Here is a 16,592-nt window from a genome sequence, read left to right as displayed (position 1 = left end):
TTATGAGATGAATCACTTTTCCCAAGACATACTGGTTTTGTGTAAATATGTTGAATTTTTCATTAAATCACCCACTTTGATGCAATTTACAATTAAAAATGACCATTCAAGCTGTCGGCCATTTTCATTCTCTTCAATATAAAGACAGGCCCCTGTCCATGTCTACAGTCAATAAACTTTTCCATCTTTAGAGAATAATTATTCCCAGCACATGAATTACTTTCTTATGACATACTGGATTTGTGTATAACAGTTGTTTTTTACATATTTTCACCCACTTTGATGCAATTTACAATTAAAAATGACCATTCAAGCTGTCGGCCATTTTCATTCTCTTCAATATAAAGACAGGCCCCTGTCCATGTCTACAGTCAATAAACTTTTCCATCTTTAGAGAATAATTATTCCCAGCACATGAATTACTTTCTTATGACATACTGGATTTGTGTATAACAGTTGTTTTTTCCATATTTTCACCAGCTTTGATGCAATTTACAATTAAAAATGACCATACAAGCTTGTCAGCCATTTTCATTCTCTTCAATATAAAGACAGGCCCCTGTCCATGTCTACAGTCAATAAACTTTTCCATCTTTAGAGAATAATTATTCCCAGCACATGAATTACTTTCTTATGACATACTGGATTTGTGTATAACAGTTGTTTTTTCCATATTTTCACCAGCTTTGATGCAATTTACAATTAAAAATGACCATTCAAGCTGTCGGCCATTTTCATTCTCTTCAATATAAAGACAGGCACCTGTCCATGGCTACAGTTTATAAAATTGTCCATCTTTAAAGAACAAATGTACCCATCACCATTGATCACAGGAATTACTTTCCCAAGACATACCGGTTTTGTGTATATAAATTGTTTTTTTCATTATTTCCACCACTTTGATGACATTTACAAGTTTATATACATGTATATTTACATTCAGTATCTGACAGCATTTTTTTTTAACAGGATCCTGCATGTTATAAAAGAACAAAGATGTTGATCTAATTTACCTAACAGTGCAGCATACAAGAGATGTAATATCATACATGTGCTGAATGTAGGACTCCCTAGCCTTTCTGATTGAAAAAAAGATTCCCTGGCAGACAGGAACAACTATTAGTGATGACTTTTTTCAAATGTTACTGCACAGTCATGTAGTGGATCGATTACATGTACTACTATCAATGTGATACTAAAAAATGGTTTTGTAAGAGAGAAAATGACATGTGCTTATCCTGACTGTGAAAACACCACATTATTGTAGTTCAAATATCATAGTTCATATGCCAAACTTGATGTACATGTGTATGCGATTTTAGTGTAAGTGATGGTGACATCATTGAACTAAGAATAAATACAAGACTCCGCATTCAATCTATTGAATTTGAAACAGAAGTGGCAGTTGTGCAGAGACTACATGTATACGGATAAAAATGCAAATAAATATCTTGTGTTCAACTTCATTTGTCTTCTTTACGTTTACAAAGTATACATGTACATAATTTTTATACGACCGCAAAAATTGAAAATTTTTTGGTCGTATATTGGTATGACGTTGGCGTCGTCGTCGTCGTCGTCGTCCGAAGACACATTAGTTTTCGCACTCTAACTTTAGTTTAAGTTAATGGATCTCCATGAAATTTTACCATAAGGTTCAATACCATGAAAGGAAGGTTGGGATTGATTTTGGGGGTTATGGTACCAACAGTTAAGGAATTAGGGGCCAAAAAGGGGCCAAAAATAAGCATTTTTGTAACTTCCAGACAATAACTTGTGTGTAAGTGTATGGATCTCTCTGACATTGTACCACAAGGTTCCATATCACATAGGGAAGGCTGTAATTGATTTTGGGGGTAATTGCCTCAAAATTTTAAGATAAGGGGCCAAAAAAGGGGCAAAAAACAAGCATTTTTCTAGTTTCATGACAATAACTTGTGTGTAAGTGTTTGGATATTTCTTAAATTGTACTACAAGGTTCCATATCACAAAGGGAAAGCTGGAATTGAGTTTGGGGGTAATTGCCCGAAACGTTTAGGAATTGGGGGCCAAAAAGGGGCCAAAAATAAGCATTTTTCTAGTTTCCAGACAATAACTTGTGTTCAATTGTATGGATCTCTCTGAAATTGTACTGCAAGATACCATACCACAAAGGGAAGGCTGGGATTGAGTTTGGGGGTGATGAATCATAAGGGGGTTCAAAAAATTTGGGGGGGGGGGGGTTTCTTTTTTTTTTCTTTTTTTCCTTTTTTTTTTCTTTTAAAATTTTCCATTTTAAGTTGGTTATTTCTGATTTATATTTAAAAGCAAATAATAATGATATGGTAGGAAATACACACCAAACAGGATGTGTAAATTATTATACAATAAGTATTGTGCAATAGCAAGAAATTTTCAATTGCACAGTATTGCACAATAGCAAGAAATCTTCAATTGCACAGTATTGCGCAATAGCAAGAAATCTTCAATTGCACAGTATTGCGCAATAGCAAGAAATATCCAATAGCACAATATTGCGCAATAGCAAGAAATTGTCAATTGTACAGTATTGCGCAATAGCAAGAAATATTCAATTGCACAGTATTGTGCAAAAGAATATACTTTGTATAAATTGCTTATTTCTTGATCAATTTCAATGGGGTTTTATTCTTGAATTCTTGGGGTTCTTTAATATGCTGAATCTAACCATGTATTAAGTTTTTGGATTTTGGGCCCTGTTTTTAAATTGGTCCACATTGAGGTCCAAAGGGTCCAAAATTTAACTTTGTTTGATTTCATCAAAAATTGAATTATTGGGGTTCTGTGATATGCCGAATCTAACCGTGTATTTAGATTCTTAATTTTTGGTTCCGTTTTCAAATTGGTCTACATAAAGGTCCAAAGGGTCCAAAATTAAACTTAGTTTGATTTCAACAAAAATTGAATATATGGGGTTCTTTGATATGCTGAATCTAACCATGTATTTAGATTTTTGATTATGGGCCCAGTTTTCAAGTTGGTCCAAATCGGGGTCCAAAATTAAACTTTATTTGATTTCAACAAAAATTGAATATATGGGGTTCTTTGATATGCTGAATCTAACCATGTATTTAGATTTTTGATTATGGGCCCAGTTTTCAAGTTGGTCCAAATCGGGGTCCAAAATTTAACTTTGTTTGATTTCAACAAAAATTGAATATATGGGGTTCTTTCATATGCTGAATATAACGGTGTATTAAGTTTTTGGATTTTGGGCCCCGTTTTTAAATTGGTCCACATTGAGGTCCAAAGGGTCCAAAATTTAACTTTGTTTGATTTCATCAAAAATTGAATTATTGGGGTTCTTTGATATGCCGAATCTAACCGTGTATTTAGATTCTTAATTTTTGGTTCCATTTTCAAATTGGTCTACATAAAGGTCCAAAGGGTCCAAAATTAAACTTAGTTTGATTTTAACAAAAATTGAATTTTTAGGGTTCTTTGATATGCTGAATCTAAACATGTGTTTAGATTTTTGATTATGGGCCCAGTTTTCAAGTTGGTCCAAATCGGGGTCCAAAATTAAACTTTATTTGATTTCAACAAAAATTGAATATATGGGGTTCTTTGATATGCTGAATCTAACTATGTATTTAGATTTTTGATTTTTGGGCCCCGTTATCAACTTTGTCCACATTGAGATCAAAAGGGTCCAAAATTAAACTTTGTTTGATTTCATCAAAAATTGAATTCTTGGGGTTCTTTGATATGCTGAATCTAACCATGTATTTAGATTTTGGATATTGGACCATAATAGGTGAATGTCCAATTTAAAATTTTTAAGTTCTTAGACCACATTCATTCTGTGTCAGAAACCTATGCTGTGTCAAATATTTAATCACAATCCAAATTCAGAGCTGTATCAAGCTTGAATGTTGTGTCCATACTTGCCCCAACTGTTCAGGGTTCGACCTCTGCGGTCGTATCAAGCTGCGCCCTGCGGAGCATTTTATTACATACATGTATAACAATATGATGATGTAGTATGATTGCCAATGAGACAATGATTTACATGTATGACTATCATTGGAAGGCCACTCTATAATATCTTTGTATATCATGAGAATGGAAATGCTACCTTTGTAGCATAAAGGTAGCATAATGTAAAAAAAGGGAAAATGTTCATTTATTCAACAACACTCCTGTGAATATATAACTTGACAGTACTAAAGGCAAAATATTTCGTTTCACAAATTCCTTCCTCTCCTCGGAAAATAACATATTTAATTGTTTACATGAAATGACAAAATGTTTAGAATAAGAAGCAAGAAATGTTCACTCTACTTGTACACTACTAGTCGCTCATATTTGTCATCATCTATGTTTGTTTCAGTCCTTTAGCAATGGTGCTTGTTTATATTTATCTGTTCAATGTGTTGTGTTGTTTCAGTTTTACATGTCCTCATTCTGTGATCACTGTTTCACCTCGCCTATTTTGAAAAATGTTAATGCAAATATTTTCTGCAATAAATTGAAAAGGCACAGCTGCTATGACTATTCAGAAATGTGAGGTATATGTCAATGAGACAACAACCCAACGACAAAAATATTCTTTGCACATCTATGAATGTTTAAGAATTCTTGTGGAGGTCAAAAGCACATAACGTGTACTTATATATTGGTGACCTGGTACATGTATGTACCTATTGATGCATTCCGTCCTAAACATAAATTGTGTGAAGAGACCAAGCAGTTTATATGCTTATAAAAAAACTGATATTAAAATGAATTCCTGTATAACAAATTCCGGGAATGAGACACTATTTTATTTAAACCAGATGAGATGTTAGTGGTAAAGGTTTAAACAGAAGCAGGAGATGTCAAGGGGCAATACAAAAAGTACAAGGTCATGTAACACAGATAAAAAAATGACAAATGAAAAGAAAATAACAGCCCACATAGCACTGCACCGAAACATAAACCCACAAAAGATCAGATAAAACTTGTCTTCAATTTTAAATATTTCTAATTTCAAACTCGAGTTTCACTACCCGATAGGAAAGAGTAAAGATAAGGATGTTGCAGTACTTCTGTGGTCTATGAAACAGAACATTAAAATTCTACAGTTCAGCAGAGCATTTTACTGTACTTATGATACACGTTGTTTTTAATCAGGGTCTGTGATATTAAGTCTATAAAAAACTACAAATAATGACAGATTCATATTCAATATTTCATGACAGCAAAAATAGTGATTTCGACAACACTGTACATAATGTACGTTCATTTAGGAAATTCATGCAAAGGTTCCACAAATAATGTAATTGTAGGTCAATCAAAAATTAATCATTTAAATCCGTTTTCCACGAGACAAAATTCTACTGGCTACATATTTTTTTTATATACAAAAGTTGCTTTCTGATTTCTTTTTTTGACATGTTAAATGACTATTTTTGTTCCTGATTGAATACTATAGTAGAATGTAGGACAGTAAGTCACAGGACAAAAAGTCACAGACGAAAAGTCACAATTCAGTTTTGAGATTATTTTTCTCTGAACAAGAAAACACTAATTTTAAAAATATTTTTTTGATTTTTTATTGAACTATAATATATGAAGCAACTTTGTAATTAAAATTATACAATAAATATCAATGATGATCAAATAATTGTTATGATAACAAAATGTCAAAGTGGTTTGGCACTTAAATGGCTTCATGGTGCCAAGAAATATATTATTTGCATGATTAAAATTTAATAATTTTTCATTTATCAAGGCCTATGAACAATTTCCTGAACTTAAAAATGAATAAATGTAAAAAAAGTTATTTGAAGATCTTTCTCTTATATATTCAAACAATTGTCAGTAAATTATTTGTGACTTTTTGTCCTATCCAATTTGTGACTTTATGTCCTGTGACTTTTTGTACTGTGACTTTCTATCCGTTTACCCTATTCATAGTATAGCCCAGTGTTTCTGTTAAAATAAAGTTCTGGTCATGGTTAAAATAATGTCAGAATTTGTTTAGTTGTAAAAACAATTACCAAGTAATAATCCACTTAGAACTTCACCTCCGGCAAAATTCAGGTGATCGGAGGGCAATAAATTGCGTAATCGCACACCTGTGAATCCACAGTCACAACTCTAAGGAAATAATGACCGGAAAATCGGACACACATAATTTCACTGTGTAATTTAGAAGCAAACTTTAGCAAAGAAATGTTTCTTGTAATATCATGATCATTACCAGATTTTACTTTTTAAATTAAAAGAAATGCCGAAAAAAATATTTTCTCTATCAAATACATTAAAAAAAATACAACTATTTCAAGTAGTTTTTTAGAAAAAGAATTTATTTGATCTGAAATAAGTTTTCCTATTACTTTTCTTGATTAGCTATCGAGGTTATTCATCCCTGACTTGTCTACATGTTGTAGAATAATTATCGACGAGAATCTCATTCCGGGCCGCGTTTTTTAACGGGATTTCACGGAGTTGCCAATCTCTGTGTATATATGTCTCTAATATAAACTAGTATTTGTTAATTCTCAGATTTATTAACAGGAAAACTTCCCCGCCCATGTTTTGTTAACCGTATAATAAGACTGGTGTTGCTGAATGATGGAATATATTCATACTTAGGTAGATTAACCGTATATACCGCCATTTTGGATTGTAAAAAACGAAGTATCAAAATATTTTTTACTATAGGAGTTATCTCCCCTTTTATGGCTTAGTTTTAAAATTGAGTCAAACAAAAACTAATATTTGGTATTTGTTATCAATAATGCAATAAATCACTAATGTTTCTTTATGTCAATAAACAGTCTTAAACATTAATTGCCAATCTGTTTCAACAATGGCAGATTTAAGCAAGGAACTAGACCGGTTGTGGATAAAGGAATGTTAATGAAATTTAAAATTTTTACTTGTAGCAAGAAAACATGTTCGGTGACATCAGTTTTGATTTTGATTTTCTTAAAGCATATTTTAAAACTTATCTTCTCATATTTTATTTAAAAATTCTATAATAGATTTCTTTTTATTCACAAAAACGTGGTTTTTCATGCATAATTTATCTGGGAAATAGTATAATAGTCCCAGAATTTATGCAATACTGGGCAATTTTGCACGACTTGTAGCAAGCTGCTTGAAAAATAGAACGGTGACCCATACATCTTATTATATTTTTTGAAAAAAGCATGGTAAAATCTACATTTAATAAGAAAATTCTATCTGAGGAAATGTATACTGATGATCCATCTTAAGTGCTGAGACTTTTGGAAAAGACTGTATAAAAGCTTTTTAAAGTATGCCTTTAAGCCCTTTTTATAGAGATTTTTCTTATCATATAATATGTACATGAAACTGAAAAGCTGTCAAATAAATAATTATACCTTTGTACACCATTCAATCTATAGCCACACTGAGAATAACATTACTCATGTGTTATAATAATCTTAGGTTCACATCATTATATTTAAAAGTTGTGTTATATTTAATCTACCTGACTTATTAAAGATAAGAACTTTATTTTTTTTCAATATTTATGTAGATTAGCTCCACTTCCTCTGCAAACTTGAAGAGGTTATTAATGCAGTTTAGTAGACCAGATTTACTTGTTAATAATAATAAGACTTAATCGTCTGCATGGCTATAAGGCAACTAATTTTAGAGTTATTAAGTGCCAGATTCTGATTTACATGATGAATCAAAATGGTATAGATGATCACTTAAATACAAATAAATAGTTGAGGTTGGTTATCCCCTTGTCTAACTCCAATTGTTGATTTAAAAAACTCTGATCTTTTGTCAATTTTTAAGCATATTATCAGCGACCGCTGTGGATATATGTAGACTTTGTGTATTAAAAACAGGAATTGAAGAGGCCAAAATAAAGCATAACATGTCATTACAAACATACAGAACATCGACACCACAAAGCATTCCAGGATTCACGTATAAGACTGTTTTAAATTTCTAACTGACTTGCAATCTTAGCCAAATTATAGCATAATAATTACATTACATGTATGTTTCATTATAATACGTTATTTTGATTGGCTAACAGCATTCTCGCGTCATTCTAAAATCAACCTTCATTTCGTAAAGAAAAGTAACATGCATTCATGACGACACGAGCTTCCACAATAAAGTGCACAGGTAAACAAAAGAAAACTTGATAGAAATCGTGTTTTCATGATCTTAGCAAAAAATGTAATTATAAGTATTGAATGCTTCTTTTAGTAATTTTATAGGGTTGTAAACGCGTTGACCGTGTGCACATTTTTCGAACGAAGCGCTTCCGCGCTTCATACAAAATGTACTGCGGTCAACGCTTTTACACCCCAATAAATTTACAAAAAGAAGCATTCAATTCTTAAGTGTTTTTATATTTTGTGTGAATGTGCTATTGACTTAATGTGTTTTATTTTATTTACATATTGGGACAAATGCTCAAAAGTACTTGTGTTTTATTGTTGCATACAATATACTTTCCGAATTAAACAAAAAATGTTTCCGATTTTGAAACATGATGCATCTGTGGATTTTTGCTTAATTATTTGTAATGTCAAATTATTTGCCTTTAATGTCACGGAAATTGAAATCTAATTAATCTTATGATCATAGATGGTCAGGCGCGGCTTTAGAAGGGTGCGCCCCCTAAAGGAAAGGTAAAATTACAGCCATTTTTTCAGTCAAAATATGGTCCTTAAGTTATAAACTCCTTAGATCTCCTTAAGTAATCAACATCCGTGGGATGTTGGATATGTACTGATTGATATTTTGGTCTTAGATACATGATATTTTTTCTATAGTGCATGGTTATTGGCTTTGAACTAGCTGCCAGTAACTGCTAGTACTGTCAGGTCTGTACTTTATGTTTTTTTGTTTGTTTTTAGGGCTGTACAAAATACACTGCCACGTCCGGTCTGTATTTTTGTTAGATTTTTTCCCTGCTTTGCATCGATCTGATGAGCGTTAAGCCCTTTTCAACTGATTTGTATTGTTTGCTCGTAAGTTGTACTGTTACACAATTGGCGCAGGTTAGGGGAGGGTTGTCGCCTTCAAACATGTTTAACCCCGCCATATTCTATACGTCAGGAGCCTGTAGTTCAGTGGGTTACTCTTGTTCAGCAGGGTTGTCCGTTTTGTATGTAGACCATAGCATAATGTTCGTGTGATATTCTCAATGTCTCTGATATTTTGATATTTGATGTTAACTATTTGCTTGATCTTTTCAGATGATGAGTCCATAATAAACTGCACCATATGAGTCCTTCATCCACAATTTTATCACTTATCTCGTTATCATGATCACGTATGATTTTAGCGTTGTTAAATGTTTATCTCTTTCGGTTTTCAGTGCCTTGCATTCTAGCATAAAGTGTTCTGTATCTTCCGTAGCTGAATTGCACAATAGGCACATATCCTGTTCCACATTATTGCTAAACTTGGCTCGGTCTATTTGAAGTGTATAAGTCCTAGTTATGAGCTTTGCTTTTATTTCTGCTTTTTTTTTTACTTCTAAAGTTTTATTTGAGGTGAATTTCCATATTTGGTGAGGATTTACAATTAGCCTTGTTTTAATATTAATGTATTTCATTGTAGATTTTTCAGATCATTTTCTATCTCCCATTTCTCTGCCCAATATTGCTGAATGGCACACTTGACAGTTGTTTTCCATTTTACCTAGTTAGTTTGACTAATAACAGTTCCTGAGCTTTTGGTAGTTTGTATTTTGATAAAGCAGTTTCTAATCTACTAATGAATGTATTAGCATTTTGTTTTGACATTATAAGTTGCCTTTCTATAATTCTGTATTCCGGCTATGCTGGTGTTGTCTTGAATTATGCCTCAAAAAAGTTAATGTAGCAGTCGGTCCACAGTTGACTGTATTGGTTCTATACCTAGTAAACTATAGTTGGCAGCACTAGCAACTCTTTTTGGTATTCCTTGTATCTGTCTGCATATGATAAGCTCAGGAACTGTTATTAGTCAAACCTCGGTCGTTGGCCTCGGTAAATATCATATCCCTGGTGTTGATAAATCATTTTATCAACCTCATCAAAAGTCAATAATTGTATATTATATGTGTGTTTAAACAATGAATCCAATAATATTCATATTTTTATTGAGATTAATGTTATTTTTAATATTCCCGCCAAACAAACTTGTGTCGCCTCGGAACATCTCTACAACGCACCTGTCAAGAGCGTGTGAATGACCCAGACGATTTACGTAGTTACAGGAAGTAGAATACATTTGTCTGTCTGCAGTCTGGTAGTTGATGTGTCTTTTTTCTTCTTCTTTCTTCTTATTTTAGTCTGTCATTAGAAAATGGTAATTACGGATAAATCTGATAGGACATTTTAGTCTTAAAACTGGTCTTTATTCAGAAAATGAAAGCCAAGGACTTTGGTCATTCTGGTGCACCTTATGACATAATGTTGACGTCCACATTATAAGTTGAATGCCAATCACTGCTAATTTAATGGTTAAGACATTTCTATAAAGATATCAGTTAGTAAAAAACCAAATCAGAAAACTGCTGTCGTATTTACACTCCCTACTCCAAAATGGCCAAATTATATCTTATCTCGAGTTGTTTTTTATGAATGTCAGAATGGGTACACAGATTGACCACAGCACCGATTTGGTGTAAATGACGTCATTTAACAATAGGTTCTTACTGTGACATAATAACATGAGTATTGTGACGTAGGAAATGTACAGGATAGTGCACGAATTTCAAAGTTCTCTATTCTAGATATAAAATAGTCATTTTGGTTAGAGGTCATGCCTTGCGGCAAAGTGTTAAAAGTGATTATATAGAATAGATATAAGAAGATGTGGTATGAGTGCCAATAGTGATCATATAGAATAGATATAAGAAGATGTGGTATGAGTGCCAATGAGACAACTTATCAATAAACCAATAGTTAAGCAGCAAAATATAGAAGCTAACATCATCAAAATAATGAAATGAATGTTATGTCACACCAATGACAAAATTATTTATGAACTATTTACCCTTGATATACTAGAGATGACACAAGTGGTGTGCAGCAGCTGCTACGTGGCTGAGAAATTGTGTTTATGTAATTAAAAATTATGTTCTGACCTGTCACTCACAGTTTAATAAGTCGGCTTCATTTATATATACATGTAATGCAATGGGAAGTATGGATATACAACAGTAAAAGTCTTCAAAGATTCTGATCTGATTATGTCTGAAATTCATGATGTAAAATTCCTTTACACACATGGAAAAACACATTACCAAAGGAACAGTGCTACATATATATTTAGAAAAGTTTTTGTATACTGTACATACTGAAATAATTTATTAATCATAACCATGATAATTCATGAGAAATAATCGATTGGTTGATTGCTTAATGAGAAAAACGTGAGCAGAAATATTCTTGCATACAACCTTCATTTTCTCTCCATGCCTTTATAATCTTCTTACATATTTTAATAAGTATTTGTAAAACAATTTTTTTTCATAAAAATAAGAAGATGTGGTATGATTCCTGATGAGACAACTCTCCACTAGAGACCAAATGGTGTAAATGTAATATACATTAAAAATGTTTGAATGCACATTTGAAATTCCAATTTACATGTAGGGTGTGTAATTTTAATTCTCAGTACATGTCTTTTACTTAGATCATGTACATGTAGATACAAATTCAATCAAGGCCAGTTATTTCATTCATCTGATTGGTTTGCCTTTCGTTTCGAAAACATTAAAATAATAACATGATTGATACCAACCAAATGTTATGAAACTTATAAATAATGCTTAAGCTTATTACCACAAAACACAGATCAAAGTTGAATTTTGGTGTCGTCCAGTGATCTGGAAGGATTTTTTCTCTATGGGCCCAGGACCCCCCAAAAATAAATTCAATGGGCCATTTTTAGAATTAATGGGCCATGTTGTCAAATGAGTGGACCATTCGTTTACAATAAAAACAAAAAATAAAAAAAGGGTATATTTCACTGTACTTACAAGTATGATTCTAATTAATATCAAGAATATTGTTCCTGTGATTTTGTAATTTCAATTTCAATGAAAATACAATAACTTCTTCCAAACCGGGCAATATTTACGATAACCTTTATTTACAATGTTAAAACTGGTACTGTTCCCTTGTTCATGTTCATGGTTTTTTTTTTACATTAAGGATGTTGGCTACTCTTGTTTTTGACTTTTTGTCAGATATTCGGAATCCTCTAGTTTTATCCATGTGGTGCCAATAAAAATTTTGCCCACTGACCCCTACTTTTCTTTTCATAATTTTATTGCATATAGTTTTAAAAGTCATTTTTGAAAATTTTATAAAATGCTTGTTATTTTTTCATTGTTTTTGAAAGGAAAAAGGTGTCAATGTTAAATGTATGAAAAATCTAGAGAAAACCATTTCCAGCCAAATTTTCAATTGATTATATCTCAAAAACTAGAACACGGACGTATCGTTTTTTTCTAATTTTTAAGTTCCCTTATTCATATTCTTTAAATCTATGACAGTCTTTTAAAAATCTTGTTATTTTGAAACAGAGGAGCAAACATCCTTAAATTTGGGTCTACGTCGATACCATACTTATTCCAGACGTTCCCTATTAGAGGAAGTTTCTGGCATTTCCTCTGCACTTGTATTATTATTACTTCATCAGGATGACAAGAATAACAGTAGAGAGCAACGTTAATTGATAAGACACAACAACAATTCGCAGAAGGCATGTTTACAAAATGTCAAAACGAGCCAAAGACCAAAAAAAAAAAGACAAGGACAGTTAAGCCCCTTTTATGGAGACAAATAATATGCTATTCATAAAAAGGCTTTTGGGTTTTTCAATCGAAATAATAGTAAGCTTACTTAAAAGATTATAATAAGAGAAGAATTCTCGCCTGTACTAGCCAATTTTCACAAATTTAAAGTTGTTTATAAAAAATTATATCATGAATGATGGTTAATTACGTTTTTGGGGTAATCAGTCATACCGCATGTTGCTATTATTATCATAGGAAAACATCCGAGACGTCCCAAAAATATATAGGTGCTCCTATCATTGGAGTAAACACTACACAGTTGTGTACTCACACATGGCGGCACGAAATACTATCGGAAATCCATTTGACGATATCTCAACGTTTCAAAACGAAGTGAAAAATATCATGCGCCACGCGGGCGCTTACAATTGTCACTCTATGCGCCATTTCTGGTCGATAAGCGCAATTGGCGCAAGGCGCACGTCCTTCCCGATCACTGTCGTCACTTTTACCGTTCTAGAGTTATGTCCCTTTACACATGGAAAAATTGCTGAATTTTTCGTTTCTGTTCTCTAACTTAAGTTTGCCTCAACCAAATGTTATGAATCTTATACACAATGCTTATTACCACAAAACACAGATCAAGTTTGAATTTTGGTGGCGTCACTTTTACCGTTCGTGAGTTAGGTCCCTTTATAACATTACATGCACACAGGGGCATCATCTGTGTCCCATGAACACATTCCCCATTTATGAAATTTTTTTTTCGTTTGAACAATTCAACATGTTGAAGTGAGGCATATTTTTGTTAGAAAAAAATCCACTAAAGCTGACCTTTCATGAAAATCATCACTGTTTTAGATACACTAGATTACAGACATTTTTATAAAGTTTCCATAGAATATCAAGAAAAGTAAATTTTGTACCTTCCATAAACTGCAAAAGAACCTGTCTAATTTCAAGGTAATGAAACCCCATGAAAATGGGAGAGATGATAATTAAAAAGATAATATTATGATGCCTTACATATACATTGTACATGATATAAATATAGATCCCTTGAATTATTTGTTTAATTTTTTTAGGAGATGAGTTGGTGACTGCAGGTTGATATGGGTGCTGCTGCTGTGAGGAGTCAACAAGGCACACATGTGTTCATGTTTTCTCCAATGCCAGGACAACGAGGAACAACAAACAATCAATTTACCTCAAACGCTCATCCATCAAACTCGCCAAAGGATATGGCATGTGAAGCATGTAATGTGAATTTTAATATCTTCAAAAGAAAGGTAATACAACATAATTCATTCAATATAAAACAATTCGATAACATTTTGTTGCCATGACCTACAATTCATGTTTGAGCAACTAAGATTTAATTATTATGTTACATATCAAGTTCATTATTGTACACACCTATTCAGGTACATTTATCATATTTTTCCACTGTTTTCTCATGACAGTGTATACATGTACGTAAACATTGTTCTTGAACATTTTGATCATTATAACTTACTGAGATGTTACTTTTTGGTTGACCTCATAAAAAATTAAGCATTCATGCACAAGTTTGTAGCTTATTAACCACAGTCAGCGTATCCATATTTTACTCTTTAAACAGACATATCACATAGTTGAATTGTCATGAAGGTAGTCTGTGAGATTTTATCATTATCAAGTAACATTATTACACATGTTACAGATCAATTACAAAATATGTTAAATTTTGTATTTCAGAAAATTTGTCGAGAGTGTGAAAGATGTTTTTGTTCAAATTGTGTACATAGATTATCACTTAAAGGACAGAACAAGGAGACATTTCGTCAGTGTAAGAAATGTCGTATTTTACTGACTGGTACCTTTACACGACAGGAACTTATCAAGTGGAAAGTTAAGGATTTAAAATGTTTGCTAATGAAACGTAATATTTCTACCGATGGTTGTAAAGAAAAACAGGAACTGATTGATCTCATTGTGATAAATTTTGGTCACATGACTAGGAATGATGATGTGGAAGAAAGAAGTGTAAGTATCTAAAACTATTTCAAAAAAATAATCTTAGGCAGATTTTTACATTCCAAAATTGTCTCCCCATTATGCGTATTGAATGTTTTTAACCAAGAAAATGGTAGCCATTGTAAAGATGATATGCTTCCGTGATAGCTCTTGATAACTGTATATTGTATTCTCATTGCAATATAACTTGAAAGTTGTATTTGGAACGACAAATGTTTCTTCTAACTAATAATTATAAGCACCATTAAATATATATTTGTTATGCCGTAGAACTACTTATGTTATTGCCTGATTGGTTGAAAGGCTATTTTGTGAAGGGACAGACTAGAAATTTTCAGATATTGAAGATAGAATACAAAAGAGATTTGAAGCATTTTTTAAACTTATGCAATTCCAAAATACAAATGTAGTTTATGGTCAAAGGGTTTTGGCAGCTATTTAATTGGGTCTTTGTGTTAGACTTTTATTTTTATAGTCTTATATTAAATTTATTAATATGTCCACATTTTACTTTGATAATGTATCAAAGAAATTCAAGTTAATTTTTGAGAAACAATGAGTAAGAAGTGCACTTACAGTTTCAATAATACAATAATGGTGGCACAAGGTTGTTTTGTTATTCAAACACACCAACTCTGTTATGATGACTCATTTATACAAAGGTATTTCATTTGATCCATATGTTTTGTTTTCTAGTACATTTTAGTTTTGATTTTAAATGTTATTATAAATATCAAAATATAGAAACAATGGCATCTGAAGCTAGATGATACATGTGTATATGTACAAAATGTACATCAATTGTTTTTATATGATCGCGTCGTATAATGCTATGATGATGTCGTCGTCCAAAGACACATATGGTTTCTGGACAATAACTTTAGTTTAAGCGAATGGATCTCTATGAAATTTTACCAGAAGGTTCAATACCACAAAAGGAAGGTTGGGATTGATTTTGGGGGTTATGGTACCAACAATTTAGGAATTAGGGGCCAAAAACAAGCATTTTTGTAGTTTCCGGACAATTATTTGTGTGTAAGTGTATGGAACTCTTTGAAATTGTACCACAAGGGTTCATATCACAAAGGGACGACTTGGATTGAGTTTGGGGGTAATTGCTCCAAACGTGCAGGAATTAGGGGCATAAAAGGGGCCAAAAACAAGCATTTCTCTAGTTTCCAGACAATGACTTGTGTTTAAGTGTACTCTCTGAAATTGTACTACAAGGTTCCATACCACAAAGGGAAGACTGGGATTGAGTTTGGGGGTAATTACTCCAAAGGTGGGGGGGGGGTGGTTCCAAAAGTTGGGGGGATTTTTTTTTCCAAATTTTTTTGGGAGGGGTCATTTTTTTCTTCAAAATTTTGAAATCTTCAATTGTACAGTATTGCGCAATAGCAAGAAATTTTCAATTGAAAACAAATACAAATGTTTTAACCAATTTCAAAGGGATTGATTAAGTCTTTAATTTTTTGGGGGTTTTAACCTTGTATAATTTTTTTGGATATTGGGCCCCATTATAAATTGGTCTACATTGAGGTCAAAAGGGTCCGAAATTAAAAAAACTGAATTATTGCGGCTGTATGATTTGCTGAATCTTAATGTGCATTAAGATTTTTTTGTTTTGGGCCCTGTTTTCAAATTAGTCTATGTTGAGGTTTGAAGGGTCCAAAATTAAACTTTGTTTGATTTCAACTAAAATTAAATTTTTGGTGTTTTTTATATGCTGAATCTAACCATGTTGTTAGATTTTGGATATCTGACCATTTCAAATTTTTAAGATCTTTGACCACATTTATTTTGTGTCAGAAACCTATATTATGTCAAAATTTGA

General features: G+C 32.3%; 1 protein-coding gene across 3 annotated transcripts in view; it reads left to right on the top strand.

Moving 5' to 3' along the window:
• LOC127712085 (E3 ubiquitin-protein ligase RNF34-like) overlaps window positions 1-16,592 on the top strand; it is a 36,636-nt gene that overhangs the window by 3,799 nt on the left and 16,245 nt on the right. The window contains exons 1-3 of one of the 3 annotated variants that reach the window (XM_052218290.1): window positions 10,187-10,302; window positions 13,828-14,031; window positions 14,480-14,767. In XM_052218290.1, the coding sequence (XP_052074250.1) occupies window positions 13,855-14,031; window positions 14,480-14,767 (465 nt within the window). In that variant the 5' untranslated portion in view covers window positions 10,187-10,302; window positions 13,828-13,854. Of the gene's footprint in view, window positions 1-10,186; window positions 10,303-13,827; window positions 14,032-14,479; window positions 14,768-16,592 lie in introns of those variants that run through there. The other 2 variants (XM_052218291.1, XM_052218292.1) reach the window with 2 other exon arrangements.

Source organism: Mytilus californianus, unplaced genomic scaffold (genome assembly GCF_021869535.1).
Source record: "Mytilus californianus isolate M0D057914Y unplaced genomic scaffold, xbMytCali1.0.p SCAF_8, whole genome shotgun sequence".
NCBI classification, from domain to species: domain Eukaryota; kingdom Metazoa; phylum Mollusca; class Bivalvia; order Mytilida; family Mytilidae; genus Mytilus; species Mytilus californianus.
This window is presented reverse-complemented; position numbering and strand designations above follow the sequence as displayed.